This window comes from Oculina patagonica, chromosome 9 (genome assembly GCF_052425735.1).
Source record: "Oculina patagonica isolate OP01 chromosome 9, crgOcupat, whole genome shotgun sequence".
Taxonomy (NCBI): Eukaryota; Metazoa; Cnidaria; class Anthozoa; order Scleractinia; family Oculinidae; genus Oculina; species Oculina patagonica.
This window is the reverse complement of record NC_135766.1, coordinates 6431916-6446796: the sequence shown is the minus strand read 5'-3', so window position 1 is coordinate 6446796 and position 14881 is coordinate 6431916. Positions and strand designations below refer to the sequence as shown.

General features: G+C 38.4%; 1 protein-coding gene across 3 annotated transcripts; it reads left to right on the top strand.

Moving 5' to 3' along the window:
* The first annotated feature begins 723 nt into the window (after positions 1-723).
* On the top strand, positions 724-14034 carry LOC144666766 (protein nucleotidyltransferase YdiU-like). 3 transcript variants are annotated; one of them, XM_078528154.1, is made up of 16 exons: positions 724-1247; positions 2051-2115; positions 2383-2439; positions 3738-3904; positions 4009-4096; positions 4619-4685; positions 9032-9104; positions 9440-9523; positions 9962-10085; positions 10302-10346; positions 11318-11399; positions 12218-12390; positions 12655-12701; positions 12993-13072; positions 13349-13393; positions 13804-14034. In XM_078528154.1, exons 1-16 carry the CDS (start codon positions 762-764, stop codon positions 13879-13881), a joined length of 1761 nt encoding a protein of 586 aa, XP_078384280.1. In that variant the 5' UTR covers positions 724-761; the 3' UTR covers positions 13882-14034. The 3 variants fall into 3 exon arrangements, with proteins under 3 accessions (XP_078384280.1, XP_078384278.1, XP_078384279.1); XM_078528153.1 differs by having other exon boundaries at positions 1202-1231; XM_078528152.1 differs by lacking the exon at positions 12993-13072 and having other exon boundaries at positions 750-1247.
* Positions 14035-14881: the final 847 nt, after the last annotated feature.

The following is a 14881-nucleotide window of genomic DNA, read 5'->3' as shown; positions in this document are numbered from 1 at the left end:
AGGGGCGATCGCCCCTAAGAACGACTGCGTGGGAGGCTAGATGCCAACCTAATTGCTTTTACTTTTCGGCAAGTTCTAATTTTTGCTATTTTTGCAGTTTTTTCGTAATCCACAAAAAAGTTACCGCAAATAAAAAAATACCGTAGAAAATTTTTTCCGCATTTTTTTCATTGTGGAAATATCAGTACACATTATTAACATCATCTTAGCATGTACATCAAAAATTCTGTTGGTGCCTGTTAAAACGTCCATCTCTTTCGATTGTTTTGTTAGAATATTGTTGTGCCGAAAACGAAAATCTTTGCGATCGAGGGATAGTGAATCACGTGGTACAGAAGTTAGTGATAATCAGTCATTTCTCTTGTTGTTACTCAAATAATAAAACAAAAATGTTGTAATTTCAATTTAAACTCCCGCAAAAATTTAGTGCCACACGGAAGGGTAAGTTTGCAGTTTGTACTACCCACTGACTGGCTCACAAATTGTCCGGGAATGCAGAGTCACTACAACGGAGAAATGTATGCGAAACGGTGTTCCAGAACACAAATTTGTCCTTGAAATGAATTAACAATGCAGATGTTAGCCAAGTAAAAAGTTTCAAGGTGACGGTAAACAGATCTTATATATTTGTTTAGCCCAAGCAGTCTATGGTACTACGTAGGTGGGGTGCGTCTTTGGACAAGATGGTTTATACCAGCAGTGCCATTGGTACAGCGGCTTTCCTTACAATCACAACAAAGCCTGGCCACTAAGGGAACAACATGGCGGGCGAATTGTGCTTCTGTCGATTTGTTACAATTTTTATTCTCTTTTGGCCACACGGCTTGATCTCCACTTTAAAAGATGAAACAATTCGGAAACAGTACTGCATCTCTCTAGACGGACATTGTGTTTGCAATACAGAAAGCTTTTACCAGTTAGGCCAAAAGGTTTGCAGAACAACGGACTTATTGGATTTCAGCGACTGGAGTTTCATTAACAAAAGCGTGCTATTACAAGAGTTCCCTGTGGATAAAGAAACGAGAAACTTTGTTAGACAAGTACATGGAGTGGTGTTTTCAACCGTCCACCCTATGCCACTTAAACACAAACCTTTCTTGGTGGCAATATCCACAGAAGTAATAACAGAAATTCTTGATTTGAGGACAACTTCTGTTTTAGAATCACCAATGTTTGTAGAATTTGTTGCTGGAAATAGAATATTGTCAAACTCAGTATTACTATCCCATAGGTATGGTGGACATCAGGTAAGGTTTAATTAAAATATTGTGCTGTTGATTTAGTAGATAAGAAAACATTTCCGCTTTCAAAAAAAATGGCTAGGACTATTAAATCTTTTATGCATTGAAAAGCATAATGAGATAGTTTTTTATATTTTTTGTCAGCAGTGTGTAAGGGTATTTGTATTTATGCACAGCACCTATCAATATTTAGCTAGAGGGAAGGTGAGGAACTAAAGGGAGGCAGGCATAGATAGAGCATTTCTTTTAAGCTGAGATTTTCTGTTTAAATGCCCATTCCAGAGCATTTGTGGTTCGTCAGAAGAGTCACCAAACTTTTATGTTGTTAGAATTCCTCTCAAAGTCCCCACACCCCCCCCACTTTCCCTGGCTTATCACTGCTAGGTGCATTAGTGAAAATGGTGATATACGTGTATGGTTAAAGCCTGAGTACACATGCATGTACAGGTCTGAAAGTACAAGTAGTCTGGCTTATCAGGCCAGCACTTTACTCCAGTTGTGAATGGCATGAAGTAACTCCGAAGTATCACTACTTACCCATTTGGAATGTCAACCCATTGAAGGACTCCTCCCCTCCTCAAAACATAATTGCCCTAAAAATACTTATACTCCTAGGTAGAAGCCGAAGGAGACAATGTATTGAGTATGCAACAAAATCATCCCGAGTATGCAACAAAATCATCCCAGCTGGGGCTTGAACCAGGACCAACTGGTTTAGAGACAAACTCACTAACCTATCACATCTAGGACACCTGTCTCACCATGAGAAAATAAAGTTGAGGTTATTTACTCTATTTTTCTGTACTCAGTTTGGTGACTGGGCAGGTCAGTTAGGAGATGGACGAGCAGTAATGCTGGGCGAGTATACTAACAGGTAACACAGGAGCTGGTTAACCGTTATTGAATTTTTATTGCTGGATTTGTTTTCTTGATAATCATTAATTGTAAGGTTTATAAATATGTTGGTGACAGTAAAGGAGGCTCATTTCCAGGAAGACAGTCATTCATTGGAGAGTTGTTTGACTTAAAATTTGAATAAGCTGTGAGCTGAAGTTTTATTTTGTTTGCAAATCTGTGGACAATGCAAAAGTGAAAACCTTGAACAACCCTGATGTTTATGCACAGTTGTATTTCTGTGTAGGAAAGGTGAGAAATGGGAACTGCAGTTGAAAGGCTCTGGCCAGACACCTTATTCAAGGTACCAGTACTGCTCTTACATGTATTATAAGGTGTACCTAGTCTATTTTAAACTTTATACTATAATTCTATGAAACATCTGTATAAAGTTCAGGTGCTAAAGGGGGGAGACCCTTAACTACATATTACATCACAAAATGTATAGTGAAATATTTAAAACTAGAAGAAAGACTGGCACAGGTTCAATACATCCCCAGTGAAAGTCAGGGAAGGAAATTATCTTACACCTAAAAACTGGTTATAATTGATTGAGGATAGGGGGAAAATACAAAATTCAATATAAGGAGAAGTGATTAGCTACAATCAAACTTTTGGTTTAATAATGGACATTGTACATGTAGGCTTTTTTAATAATGAGTTACAGCCCTTCCTATAAAAGCATGAACACTGCAAAATATGTCTGGAATGTTTGTGTTTAGCCAATCACATGCAAGAAATTCAGACCGCAGAAACCACAAACAATAAATGGGTTTCCATCGGTCACGGAGCAACTTTAGTTCTTATTTTGTTTCAGGATACACGCTCTATCTTTTTTAGAAATTTATTTCAGCAAACGATTTCAACCCTTAGGCAATCAGAGGTTCTGTGATCGTAAGACTGCAAAGGCTCCAGACGAAAACTATTCAAAATGTTGGCGTGATTGGTGCAAAGTAAACAGTCGTCCTCAATCCCTCAATTATTGTTTGCTTTTTCGCTTTTCTTTCCCACCATCTCATTTCGCTGTTATCGAAGAAACGAACCTTCCTACTATCAGTGTTTAGGTCTGCAACAATAGTTGGGGAGAGATAAAAACCGGAAAATGCAAGCTTATACCCTCAGTACAAATTGTAACATGCCATCAGGCGACTGAACGGTAACTGCAGACATGAATTCATTACAATTTTTGAAAATAGGCGGTAACTGGGGCAAATCGTAGTGTCGGGCGCATCGGTTAGTAATTAGTTACTTAGCAATCTGTGACGTAACATAAGTGACTGATTGACTATAGATGTTCATGACAAAAACACTTAAACATATTATTTTCAGTAGGGCAGTGAATGTTCTCAAAAAGGAAGAAACTACAGTAATTATTAGTGTTTACTTGTTAATTGGAGCGAAACAAGAACCGAATATTGTTCCGTGACCGATGGAAACCCATTCGTTGTCTGTGGTTTCTGCGGTCTGGATTAAGTTCTCGCATGTGATTGGTTAAAACACAAAGAACATTTCAGACAAATTTTAGAAAGTGTTCACACTTTAGAAAGAAGGGCTGTAATAACTAACAGGTATGTAATTGTTTCTAATACTTCATGTACACAGACATGGTGATGGTCGTGCAGTCCTGAGATCCTCTGTGCGAGAGTTTCTGGCTAGTGAAGCCATGTTTCATTTAGGTGTACCTACAAGTAGAGCAGCCAGTCTTGTTGTGAGTAATGATCATGTATGGAGAGATCAATTTTATGATGGACATCCCATGCAAGAAAAAGGTATGTTTTAATTTCATGTATGCAGTAGCATTCATGCTTCTTGTTTAGCTGTACAGTGTGTAGAATGTAGCAATCAGGCTCATGTTAATATTTCTTTATTGCAGCTGCAGTTGTTCTACGCTTGGCACAATCATGGTTTAGGATTGGCTCTCTTGAAATCTTGGCACATGATGGCGAAGAAAACCTTCTTAGGTTTGTCATGCCAATTCATACCATTACTGGACAGACATCAACCTTTTTTAACACTTTGAGAATTGATAGTGTTGCTTTAGAATAAAACCCTTGTAGGGACAATTATTGGTGGGGAATGAGTCCTGACCATTCACTGACCAGACAAAAATATATAAACAAAAATATAACCTCAAATCTAGTTGTCACTCAGTTACAAAGTCAATCAAACAGGAGAGAGCATTTCATCACATTTTCAAACACTGAGAAGAAAGTTGAAAATACAACCTGCAGCAGAGTATTTTTACTGAGGTTCAAGGTGTTTGGATATGTGATGAAACACTCTCTTTTACTTAGTCTTTGATATGTCTTCTCAATCGAAACTAAAACTAAAGGGGTAAACAGAGAATTAAATCGTAAAAATATATTCTAATTAAGATCACATATCCAAACCACCATTGCAGTTCTGATTTCCTATCCTTTAGCTTAATGAATTTTTAATGAATTTAAGATTTCACTGGTTAATTATGTTTTTATTTTTCAAAGAAAAGTTGTCGATTTCATCATCCAGCAGTATTTTAAGGATTTAGCCAAAGATGCCAAGAAATACCTGGTAAGAATTGTATTTTGTCTCTATACTGATTATGTATGTCCACCATTTGTGAAAAATATTTCCCAGAAATGTTCTTAAGTGCACCTCTGAACATACACCAGTAGGAAGTGGAACACAAATCACACTGGGTCTGGATTCAGGGTCGGGATAATGCTCTCTACTTTAAATCCCTTTCCAGTGTCGGATCCAGTGGATATACAGTACCGCTCAAATGTAAGTTGACAGTCCCTCGAGCCTCGATCCCCGATCCTCGAGACTCGATCCTCGAGCCTCGAGACTCGATCCTCGAAACTCGAAAATTTCGAGTTTCGAGTCTCGAGGCTCGAGGATCGAGTCTCGAGTCTCGAGGATCGAGTCTCGAGTCGAGAAAAATAATGAGCTTGTCGCTTGAATGATTCCTCGAGAATAAAATTGCTCAAGCGGGCCGCACTCTCGAAAGTTGTACTATGGTCGAAGCCAGCGTGCCGGCTGCTCATCTCTGCTGTAGCAACGCGCGCTTGGTCGTTTAATATTTCGAGCCGTCCCAAAAAGTTCGAAATAGGAGCTCGAAACCGTCGATAGTGAATGAATTGATGGCAAATCGAACCAGAAGTAACCGAGTTGGAGTTAGCGCGGTCCCGCCGAATCAACATGGACAAATACAACCTGCGTTCAGGCGATCTTCGGACAAACATGAAGCACGTGTGCAATGTCACGCATACGATTGTTTGTTATGATTTAGGATACAAATATTAAACCTTAAAGTTCACTCTGTCATTTAGTTTTCTTTTGAAAAACGCAGTTACGTGTGTATGAAAGAATCTAAATCGGATACTTGCGTGCGGGGTTGTGTTACATTTATTTACGCTGGAGTTTATTCGAAAGGTTTCAAATTACTTTTGACATATGCAAATTTTGCCAACTTTTATAACTGCGCCGCTTTAAAAAAGAAAAAATTGTATAACTTCTCTGAAGCTGTAATAATAATTAACGCCGATATCTGTGTTATAAATGAAGACAAGTTTCATTCAAGAAGAATTTAGGTTTTAAGAATTTTATGCCAAATTCACAAAAAATAAAACACGTTCATTTCAAGCTAGACGCGATGGCGCGACATAAGTCTGTCTTGCCATTTATTTACATAGTGTCTAGATACCCGGCAGCCGGGAAGTGTTTTCAAAATACTACATACCCGGCAGTCTGAAATTATTCTAGAATTTTCACGGAAAAACCAATCCAAACCTCCTCAAAACTATAGATCTTTGCTTAGAAATGCCAAGCGATTTCAATTATAGTTTTGGCTTTGTGTTTGAGGAAATTTTCGAGCTTGGGCATACTACAAAATCTTGATTCTTCGACACTTAGAAAAAATTCGTACTCTGACTCCGGTGTCAACTCTTATAGAATAATTTCTACAAAAACTGAAGTTGAAACCCTGCGAGAGTATTCGATATTTGCTGAGAAATGCGAAGCGATTCTGAATAATGTTTTGCTTTTGTTGTGGACGAATTCTCTTGGCTTCGGCATACTATAAAATCCTCGACTCACGGGCACGGTTGTTCAAAAGACTAGATACCCGGCAGTCAAAAATTCATGAATAATCAATACATTCAATATCCACAAAAATGATCATTGAAACCTAGCTCCCGAGAGTATTTAAGTATTTCAATTTTCGGTCGGAAATACCAAGCGAGTTTTTACAATGTCAGTTTGGTTTTGCACAAATTGTACGAACTTTATGTGACTCACGGGCACGATTTTTCAAAGACTACATACCCGGCAGTCAAAAATGCTTCCCGTTTTTCCATCAAAATTCCATTTGAACCTGCTGAGATTCTGATGAGATGTCGGTGTAGAAATACCAAGCGATTTTCCAACTTAAGGCCTCAACAATTGCCTCGGCAAAGTAGTACAAAATAGCTACAAAACGCTTGAGCGTTCGGTGACGAAAGTCCGCCACCGATGTAACTTCCGGTGTGTCCTAAAAAGGGATACCCTTATTAGTTACTAGGTCCAGTAGGACCCAGACCTAGATCAACAGAACCTCAACGCTATTAGGCACACGTTGCGAACTGATCTGAGAGTGGTCTCCTCACTGAGGGGACAAATCCCCTGAATTTGAAAAAATCTACTTGAGTGACTATATATAGAGGAACGCTTTGTATTTCTATTTAACCGAGAGCTTCGTCGCTTCCAACGCTAAGCCGTTTAGCCCACAGAAGAACTTCGTCGCTTCCAACGCCGAGTTCGTTTTGGCGCGAAAACCAACACCACGTGCCACCTTTGTCACGCCACTAAAGTGTCACACCGGAAGTTACATCGGTGGCGGACTTTCGTCACCGAACGCTCAAGCGTTTTGTAGCTATTTTGTACTACTTTGCCGAGGCAATTGTTGAGGCCTTAAGTTGGAAAATCGCTTGGTATTTCTACACCGACATCTCATCAGAATCTCAGCAGGTTCAAATGGAATTTTGATGGAAAAACGGGAAGCATTTTTGACTGCCGGGTATGTAGTCTTTGAAAAATCGTGCCCGTGAGTCACATAAAGTTCGTACAATTTGTGCAAAACCAAACTGACATTGTAAAAACTTGCTTGGTATTTCCGACCGAAAATTGAAATACTTAAATACTCTCGGGAGCTAGGTTTCAATGATCATTTTTGTGGATATTGAATGTATTGATTATTCATGAATTTTTGACTGCCGGGTATCTAGTCTTTTGAACAACCGTGCCCGTGAGTCGAGGATTTTATAGTATGCCGAAGCCAAGAGAATTCGTCCACAACAAAAGCAAAACATTATTCAGAATCGCTTCGCATTTCTCAGCAAATATCGAATACTCTCGCAGGGTTTCAACTTCAGTTTTTGTAGAAATTATTCTATAAGAGTTGACACCGGAGTCAGAGTACGAATTTTTTCTAAGTGTCGAAGAATCAAGATTTTGTAGTATGCCCAAGCTCGAAAATTTCCTCAAACACAAAGCCAAAACTATAATTGAAATCGCTTGGCATTTCTAAGCAAAGATCTATAGTTTTGAGGAGGTTTGGATTGGTTTTTCCGTGAAAATTCTAGAATAATTTCAGACTGCCGGGTATGTAGTATTTTGAAAACACTTCCCGGCTGCCGGGTATCTAGACACTATGATTTATTTACGGAAGGCTTCACGGCTTCGATGTTTTTCACGTGGAATGTTTCGTTTGCCGTCTACAAAATTTTTACAACTCAAATTTAAGAACTGGTTTTGTTTACGGAAACTTTTGTCTAAATTTCAGTAGCGACCAGAAAGAGACGTCTTAAATTCAGGATTCTGAAACTTGCTTGCGCGATTTTGTCGGTTCTATTCTACGGCTCAGCTTACAAGATTCGTGGCATGCATTTACATCGTCTCGCATCGAATGCTTCAGATGCTGAATTACAGAACATTTTGTGAAAGAAAATAAATTTGTAGTTTTATTTGCGAAAACTCAGGATGAACTTGTAAACCAATAACTGAAATATCTTCGTGGTTGAAAACATGCACTTACGGCGGGTTGACAAGGGAGAGCACAAGTTTGAACTACAGGTTCTTTTCACGTCCTTTTCTAAATTTAATTCGTCGATCACGGCTTTCAAGGACGAGTTTGTGTCAGTACTTTTAGGTAAGTAAACGGAATTACGATCGGCGCGAATATATCGTACTGTCGAATGTTACATGTCGGGGAAGGTTTATATTTCATGCGCTGAAGGTGGACGCGAAACACTTGTACATGAGGTGCGAGCGGCTTTTATTCTTTCCTCGAGAAATAAATCGTTTCCTCGAAAGCTTTTCGAGTTATGAATATTCGAGACTGCCTTGTTTCTCGATCCTCGAGACTCGATCCTCGAGACTCGAGACTCGATCCTCGAGACTCGAAACTCGAAATGTTCGAGTTTCGAGTCTCGAGGATCGAGTCGAGACTGTCAACTTACATTTGAGCGGTACTGTACAGTATGTTGGCAAAACATATTATGGTATTCACTGGAAAGTCATTTATCTGCAGGATAGCATTATCCACTTCTCTGGTCTTGAGAAAGATTCTTTTGATACTGAGAAAGCAACCAGAGAAGATGGCTTAAATTCAAGCTAAACAGGGGCCTGATCACTACTTCTTGGATCAGATCTTTGTCCAGCATGAAATTAATATCTTGCAGCTCATGCCTTCTCTAAAGACGTAGAGAGTTTCAAGGTACAGAGCTGTGCTCTAACCTATTTACCACATGGTTTCTGTGCTGGTTAATAATTGTACAGGCATTATGCGCCGAACCAAGGATTGCAACCATCTGTTTTTATAGTTTTTTAACTTATGCATAGTAGCTTTACTATATCCCCTTTTGCTTTGTTTTCTTTAGGCATTCTTCTCAAAAGTGGTTTCCATGACGGCAGACCTGATCTCCAAGTGGCAGTCAGTTGGATTTGCTCATGGTAAAGTGCTAATAACACACTTTGTTCATTGTTCTTTGCTGTTGTTTGACATTTAGTTGGGGGAGAGAATATATAGGGGCTTCCCCTGCCACCTTTTACTTCCAGTTCTTCCTCAATGTGATTTCCATTTCTTGGTGCTTCTGCTTCTTTCTTGGTATTTCTCTCAGTCCCGAAGCCTTGGGAATCCCATTCTCTTCTCTCCCTTCTTCTACCTGCGTTGAGTACCCGCCCCCTTTACTTATGGGCTTCTACCCCCTTAGCCCCCCCCCCTCTTTCCTGCCCTGTTACTTTGTGTGCTGTTTAGTCTTCAATTAACGTTGTGATGTTACCTGTAGGTGTCTGTAACACAGATAATTTCAGCCTCTTGTCGATCACAATAGATTATGGCCCTTTTGGATTTATGGATGACTATGACCCAGGTAACAAAGTCAGTTATAAAATAGCATATAACATCAGATGACACCATGCTGACACTCGAGTGGATCAGTCCGGTTTTCTCTCGTACAAGCAATGCAGATTTTGTTTACATTTACAATCAGACTTTGATCGCTGTTTGTGCTGATCTCATTAGCCCAGAATCTTATAAACAAAAGTTGAAGCAAAACCTCTAAACAACAAAAACAACAACAACGCGTGCATGCTTTAAGTTAACTCTAATAGTGTTGAAACCCAAAGCAAAAGTCTTCTAATGACTAACATACACACATGTTGCTGGCAACATCCGGCTAACTCCAAAGACAATAACATACTGACACCGTGTGAAACAAGCAGCTATCAGAAATAATTTGTAAAAGCAAAAACATCCCATCTTGTCTATTGTATACGTGACTGACATTGTATTAACCTTTCACTTTCAGACTTTGTTCCAAACACTTCTGATGAAGAAGGAAGATACAGTTACAAGAATCAACCTAATGTTGGATTTTTCAACTTGGAAAAATTGCTCCATGCCATGAGACCATTGATTGAAGATTATAGCGAGTAGGTTTATGAAATATTTCTAAATTTTATTGTATATTTATAATTTTTATTGGAAAATAGCCCACTTGTTAATTAAAATGCATACGAAACTACATCTGCGACCGTAGTGGCACATTTTTGATATCCTCGCTAGTGAGGATATCGATGCCATCATTTCCCGCCTTTCCACAGTTGTTTTGTTTAACGTTTCTCGGTCCTTTTCGTTATTTTTTATAGAGGGGAGAAAGTCCTTTTGAATTACGCGGAGTTGTTTAACGAAAGGTGATGTATCTTGTTAATACCGGTATGTTAAATGAAATTAGGTAAAAGATTGTAAGTAAACTACAACTTAAGAGAATATGCTTGCATTAAACCATCAAACAAAATTGCAGTACAGTTGTTACGTATGCGCATTGTAGATATTGGTCGTTTAGCGCTCACCCCATCACCCGTGAGATACTTGTAATTGTTTGAGATTTGAGCTTATTATAAAATCATCCGTACTAGACATAAGTTACATGTAAATTCATTGTTAAGTTAGGGATAGGGAAAGGATCGTTTATTATATATGTGACAATGAAAGAAAGGCACATATATAATTAAATTTGTCGGGGCTTTGGCGGATCAATGTGGTGGTGAAGTGGGCAGGGAGGGATGCTAGCAGGACAGAGTTTCTTTGTTCGTTCCTGAGTGGTGACATCGTTTCTTAAGTATAAAAAAATTGATAATATTGAAAAAAAAAATTTCAAGTGTCACTTAAAAATGGAATCGACTGTTTACGAAAGAGAAACGTTTAATAGCAGCAACATGACACAAGGAACTGTTATAGCGACGCGTCCCCCGTCTGTGCCTGTAATTTGAAACTCATTCAACATAATTTTTGCGGAAATTTTGTCTCCGCGATATGTTTAAAAACAGTACAAATACTCTCTGCTCCACAGAGGCTCCGATGGAAAAACCATATAAAAGGCCTTAGGGGGAAAAGAAGGCGCCTGGGGAGCGATGAGAAAGGGCGCTTCAAATCTTCCTCAAATCAACACTTTTATCAGCCAGTTTTGCGTTTGCTTTGTTATGTATCACAACAGCCAAGCACGTATTATAATTTGATTGGTTAATACTTGCGATTAGTTTGCTCGTTAAAAGAGGCAATGTTTGCTTGCTTTGTGCTACTTGATACTGTTATTATCAGGAGATATTCCATGTCTACCATGTGGTAGCTGTAGTACTAGCAAACATGTGCTTGGTTATTTCAGGTTGTTGCATATTTTCCGTAACAAGCTTGGTCTATTAAACAAAGAGAAAAATGATGAAATGCTCATAAACTCTCTTCTTTGGGTAGGTGCTATAGTTTTTCAATAGGCCATTTCCGAGTTACCCTTTGCCTCTGTTTCAAAACGAGTCTACGTGCGAAATCAATCATATGAAAATGAGTTTTCACCTACAGGTCCATTTTCTTCGCACGTAAACTCGTTTTGAAACAAAAGGAAAGGGTAACTCGGAAATTGCCTATTACAACAAAGTTACATGCGTTAAAAACTTAAAATCTCGCTCGTTAAGTGCATTAACCCCCCCCCCCCCCCCCCCCCCCCCCTTAACGTCAATGAAATGCTTAGTGTTATATTAATGAAATACTGTTTTGGTTTGCGACATACGGGCCAACGTGATTCTATTTTCTAATCTACAGTGTGTATAATTTAATTTTTCATAAGGGAAACTTTAGGTGTTGACATGCGAAAAAGTGCCTTTTTTGCAGTGCATTGTCTTTTATATTAGAGAAAGTAAAACTTTTTATTCAAGGAAGAGTGGTAATGGCGAAGAACATCAAAATGATCTAGATATCGAACTGCGAAAGCTGTAGTTGTTTAAATTAACACCACATCCGATCAACGTTTTCAGTCATATTAAAATTTTGGTAGCCAATATTTCGTAAGAGCGGTAAGTAAAATTTGTTAAACATATAGCTTTTTTGTTTGCAATAATTCAGTAGTTTTTAGTAGTTTTTGCGCCCTAAGAAAGGCTAAGATAGGCCACGAATGCACCAATTAACAAATTTTAAAAATATGTTGCTTGTTGTTTTTGGTTTTATGTTATATTACAGTACAAATTTATTATAACATGAACAGTGATGAAGGCCTTCATCCTTTCTTTTCCAGATCATGTCTGTTACTCGTGCGGATTTTACTATGTCATTCCGTGAGCTAAGTGAAATATCTTTACATGATATAATCTCAAACAGCTTGCCCAGTGGATCGTGGGCGCTAAAGAAACTACAGACTCACAAAAACTGGGGAGACTGGGTAGCACGTTACGCCGACAGATTACATCTGTAAGTGTAACGTCTTGTGATTGTTATTTTTTTTAATTGAATTGTTATTTTCCAACGCAATGCAAGCGTGATATTAATCAGGGGAAATAACGAATTGATTTTTTTGATAATGAATGGATTCTTATTTTACGGATTTGCTTTACCATACACTGTATATAGATTGTACTTTTAGTTTTTACACACTAACGTCCAAGCTATTTATTTCGGCTCTAACCATGCTTTGTGTTGATTGTAGAGTTAACTACATTTTTTATCGTTTATTAGGAATGGTAATGGTGATTCTGATAAGGCAAGGAAACAACGAATGCAAGGTAGATTTCCATTACGATCAGTTTGTCATTCAGCTTTTATCTTTATTGTTTCCAGACTGGGTCTTAATGAAGCAAGTTGTATAAATGGAAAGGACTGAACAAGTGGGATTGTGCATAAAAAATATCCTATATGACACGTTAAGTTTATTTATTCCAATCCAACAGATCGGTGGAGTTAGATGTATTATTAGCATTGCTTCTCCGCCTGGATGACATGCTCATCCATTGAATCAAACAATCCGCCGATTTTTAATCCAAATTGTAATGAAAGTTAACCCTCTGTCATTTCAGAAGTAAATCCTCGTTATGTATTACGTAACTGGATGGCTCAATCAGCGATACAAAAGGCAGAAAGAAATGATTTTTCCGAGGTTGGAATTTTTTATTCACTTATTTCCCGATCACAGTTGTTGTCTGTGCATGTCTTGCTTCTTCCAATTTCTTCTCCACAACAAAATTACGTTTAAAGCTCTAGAGTTAAACTCAAAGGAACAGTGCTTGTGTCCTAAATCAGAGTCAGTGAGAGTGTGTGATAAGAGTTCATTTTGCTATTGTTTGTCCTCTTACTGATTTCCTTATGTGAAACGTTCTGTTACCTTTGCTTTTCCTCAATTTACGTTTATTTTCTTATTTGCAATTCATTGCAGGTTCGGCAGTTACTTGAAATTCTGAAACTTCCATTTACCAAACAAGTAGGTCAAAGGCCGGAAAGACGTTTGCAAATAATAACTGTTTACAATATATCCATTAACTACAAGAGTTGTCCTTTTGGAAATTTAATATTTGACCTGTCACATTAAACGCAAATTACGCCATACCCAATCAGAAGGCAAGGCAAAAACAGACAACAGATGTCAAGTGCGAAAGCTAGTGATTGGTTGAGAATTAGCACTAATGCGTGTGCTGTTTGACCTTAATGATTTAGTTTTAGATCTCAGTCAATTGGAAAGTGATAAATAGCAATGAATGACGCTAAAACTAAATATTACAGTTATAAACTTGAGACACCTTCAAGGTCTCTTTGAAAACTTAATAAATACAACGAAGCTAAGTATCTCCTTAGTCGAACACGCTTTGACTTGTCCTTTCTTATTTCTTCCAGGAGGCTGCTGAGAAGCTTGGATACTCGTCCCAGCCCCCACGCTGGGCCTCTGATCTGCGGGTGAGCTGTTCTTCATAAAAGGCACGATGCGCTACGAGGCTCATTTAAACGACTAAACGCGGAAAAGCGATGCAATAAACATGGTTATAAATATTTTGAAGATGTTAAATTATACGGTATACTGTGCAAGCAGAGGGAAGCATAATGAAAATAAAGTACAGTTTACACACAGTTCGTGAAAATGTTATACATGCAGTTTCATGAAAGCCGTATCACTGCTTAAAGGAAAGAGATACCGTAAAAAGTGCCGTTATATCCAGCTTCTACTGACAAATGTATTTTAGCTTCACCCAGCCCGCCCAAAAACACTATTTTGTCATTTTTTTTCGAATATACCCCGTATCAAACATCAATCATTGACAACACGACTCGCCCCAAACGTGGAGGAGAAAGTATGTAATCCCCAAAACAACAAATCATCAATGCCACTGAAACCCTACGCTAATCCTGCACTGTGTCTTTTATCCTTTTAAAAAAGTAAACCACTGAACTTTCTTAAAACTTTCACTCGTGAACGAAACAAGAAAGTCAAACACAGACGAAAACTGAGACTGTGAATAACATTGTTTCTGGAAACTATAACGTTTCGATCAAGTCTAAAAATGTAACCACCTTTTAGATGGACTGAAGTTGAAACATCCCCAGCCCCTAAACGATCATTTATTTTTTTGACAGAGTAGTCAAATTATATTGAGCATCAGTCTAACATCGCCCACATCGCCTTACATGTCTTGGCGTATTTCTTTTAAAAGATGACTTCAGGTGTTTTGGAGAACAACCCATATTTAGCAGTTCGTGAAATCGTATTTGGGCATCTATGTAACATTGCCTGTGCACTCAATGGCGAACTCAGTTGTTGATCGTCCGTAAGTCATACCGGCAGTAGTATGTGTTAAACGTCTTCCCAGAAGTAAACTATAACAACATCATACAATTCTCACATTGGGAGGGTATACACTTTCAAAGCCAGCTTAATAATTTATTTCACCAAATTAGCATACAGATTTGTGATGTGTTA

What these genes read in the sequence shown, in the direction of transcription:
- LOC144666766 (XM_078528154.1), top strand. Translation starts at nt 762, where the DNA reads ATGGCGGGCGAATTGTGCTTCTGTCGATTTGTTACAATTTTTATTCTC. An exon ending in GCGGAGTTGTTTAACGAAAG is followed by an intron (nt 10,347 to 11,317) that starts GTGATGTATCTT and finishes TGGTTATTTCAG; the next exon opens with GTTGTTGCATATTTTCCGTA. An exon ending in TACGCCGACAGATTACATCT is followed by an intron (nt 12,391 to 12,654) that starts GTAAGTGTAACG and finishes ATCGTTTATTAG; the next exon opens with GAATGGTAATGGTGATTCTG.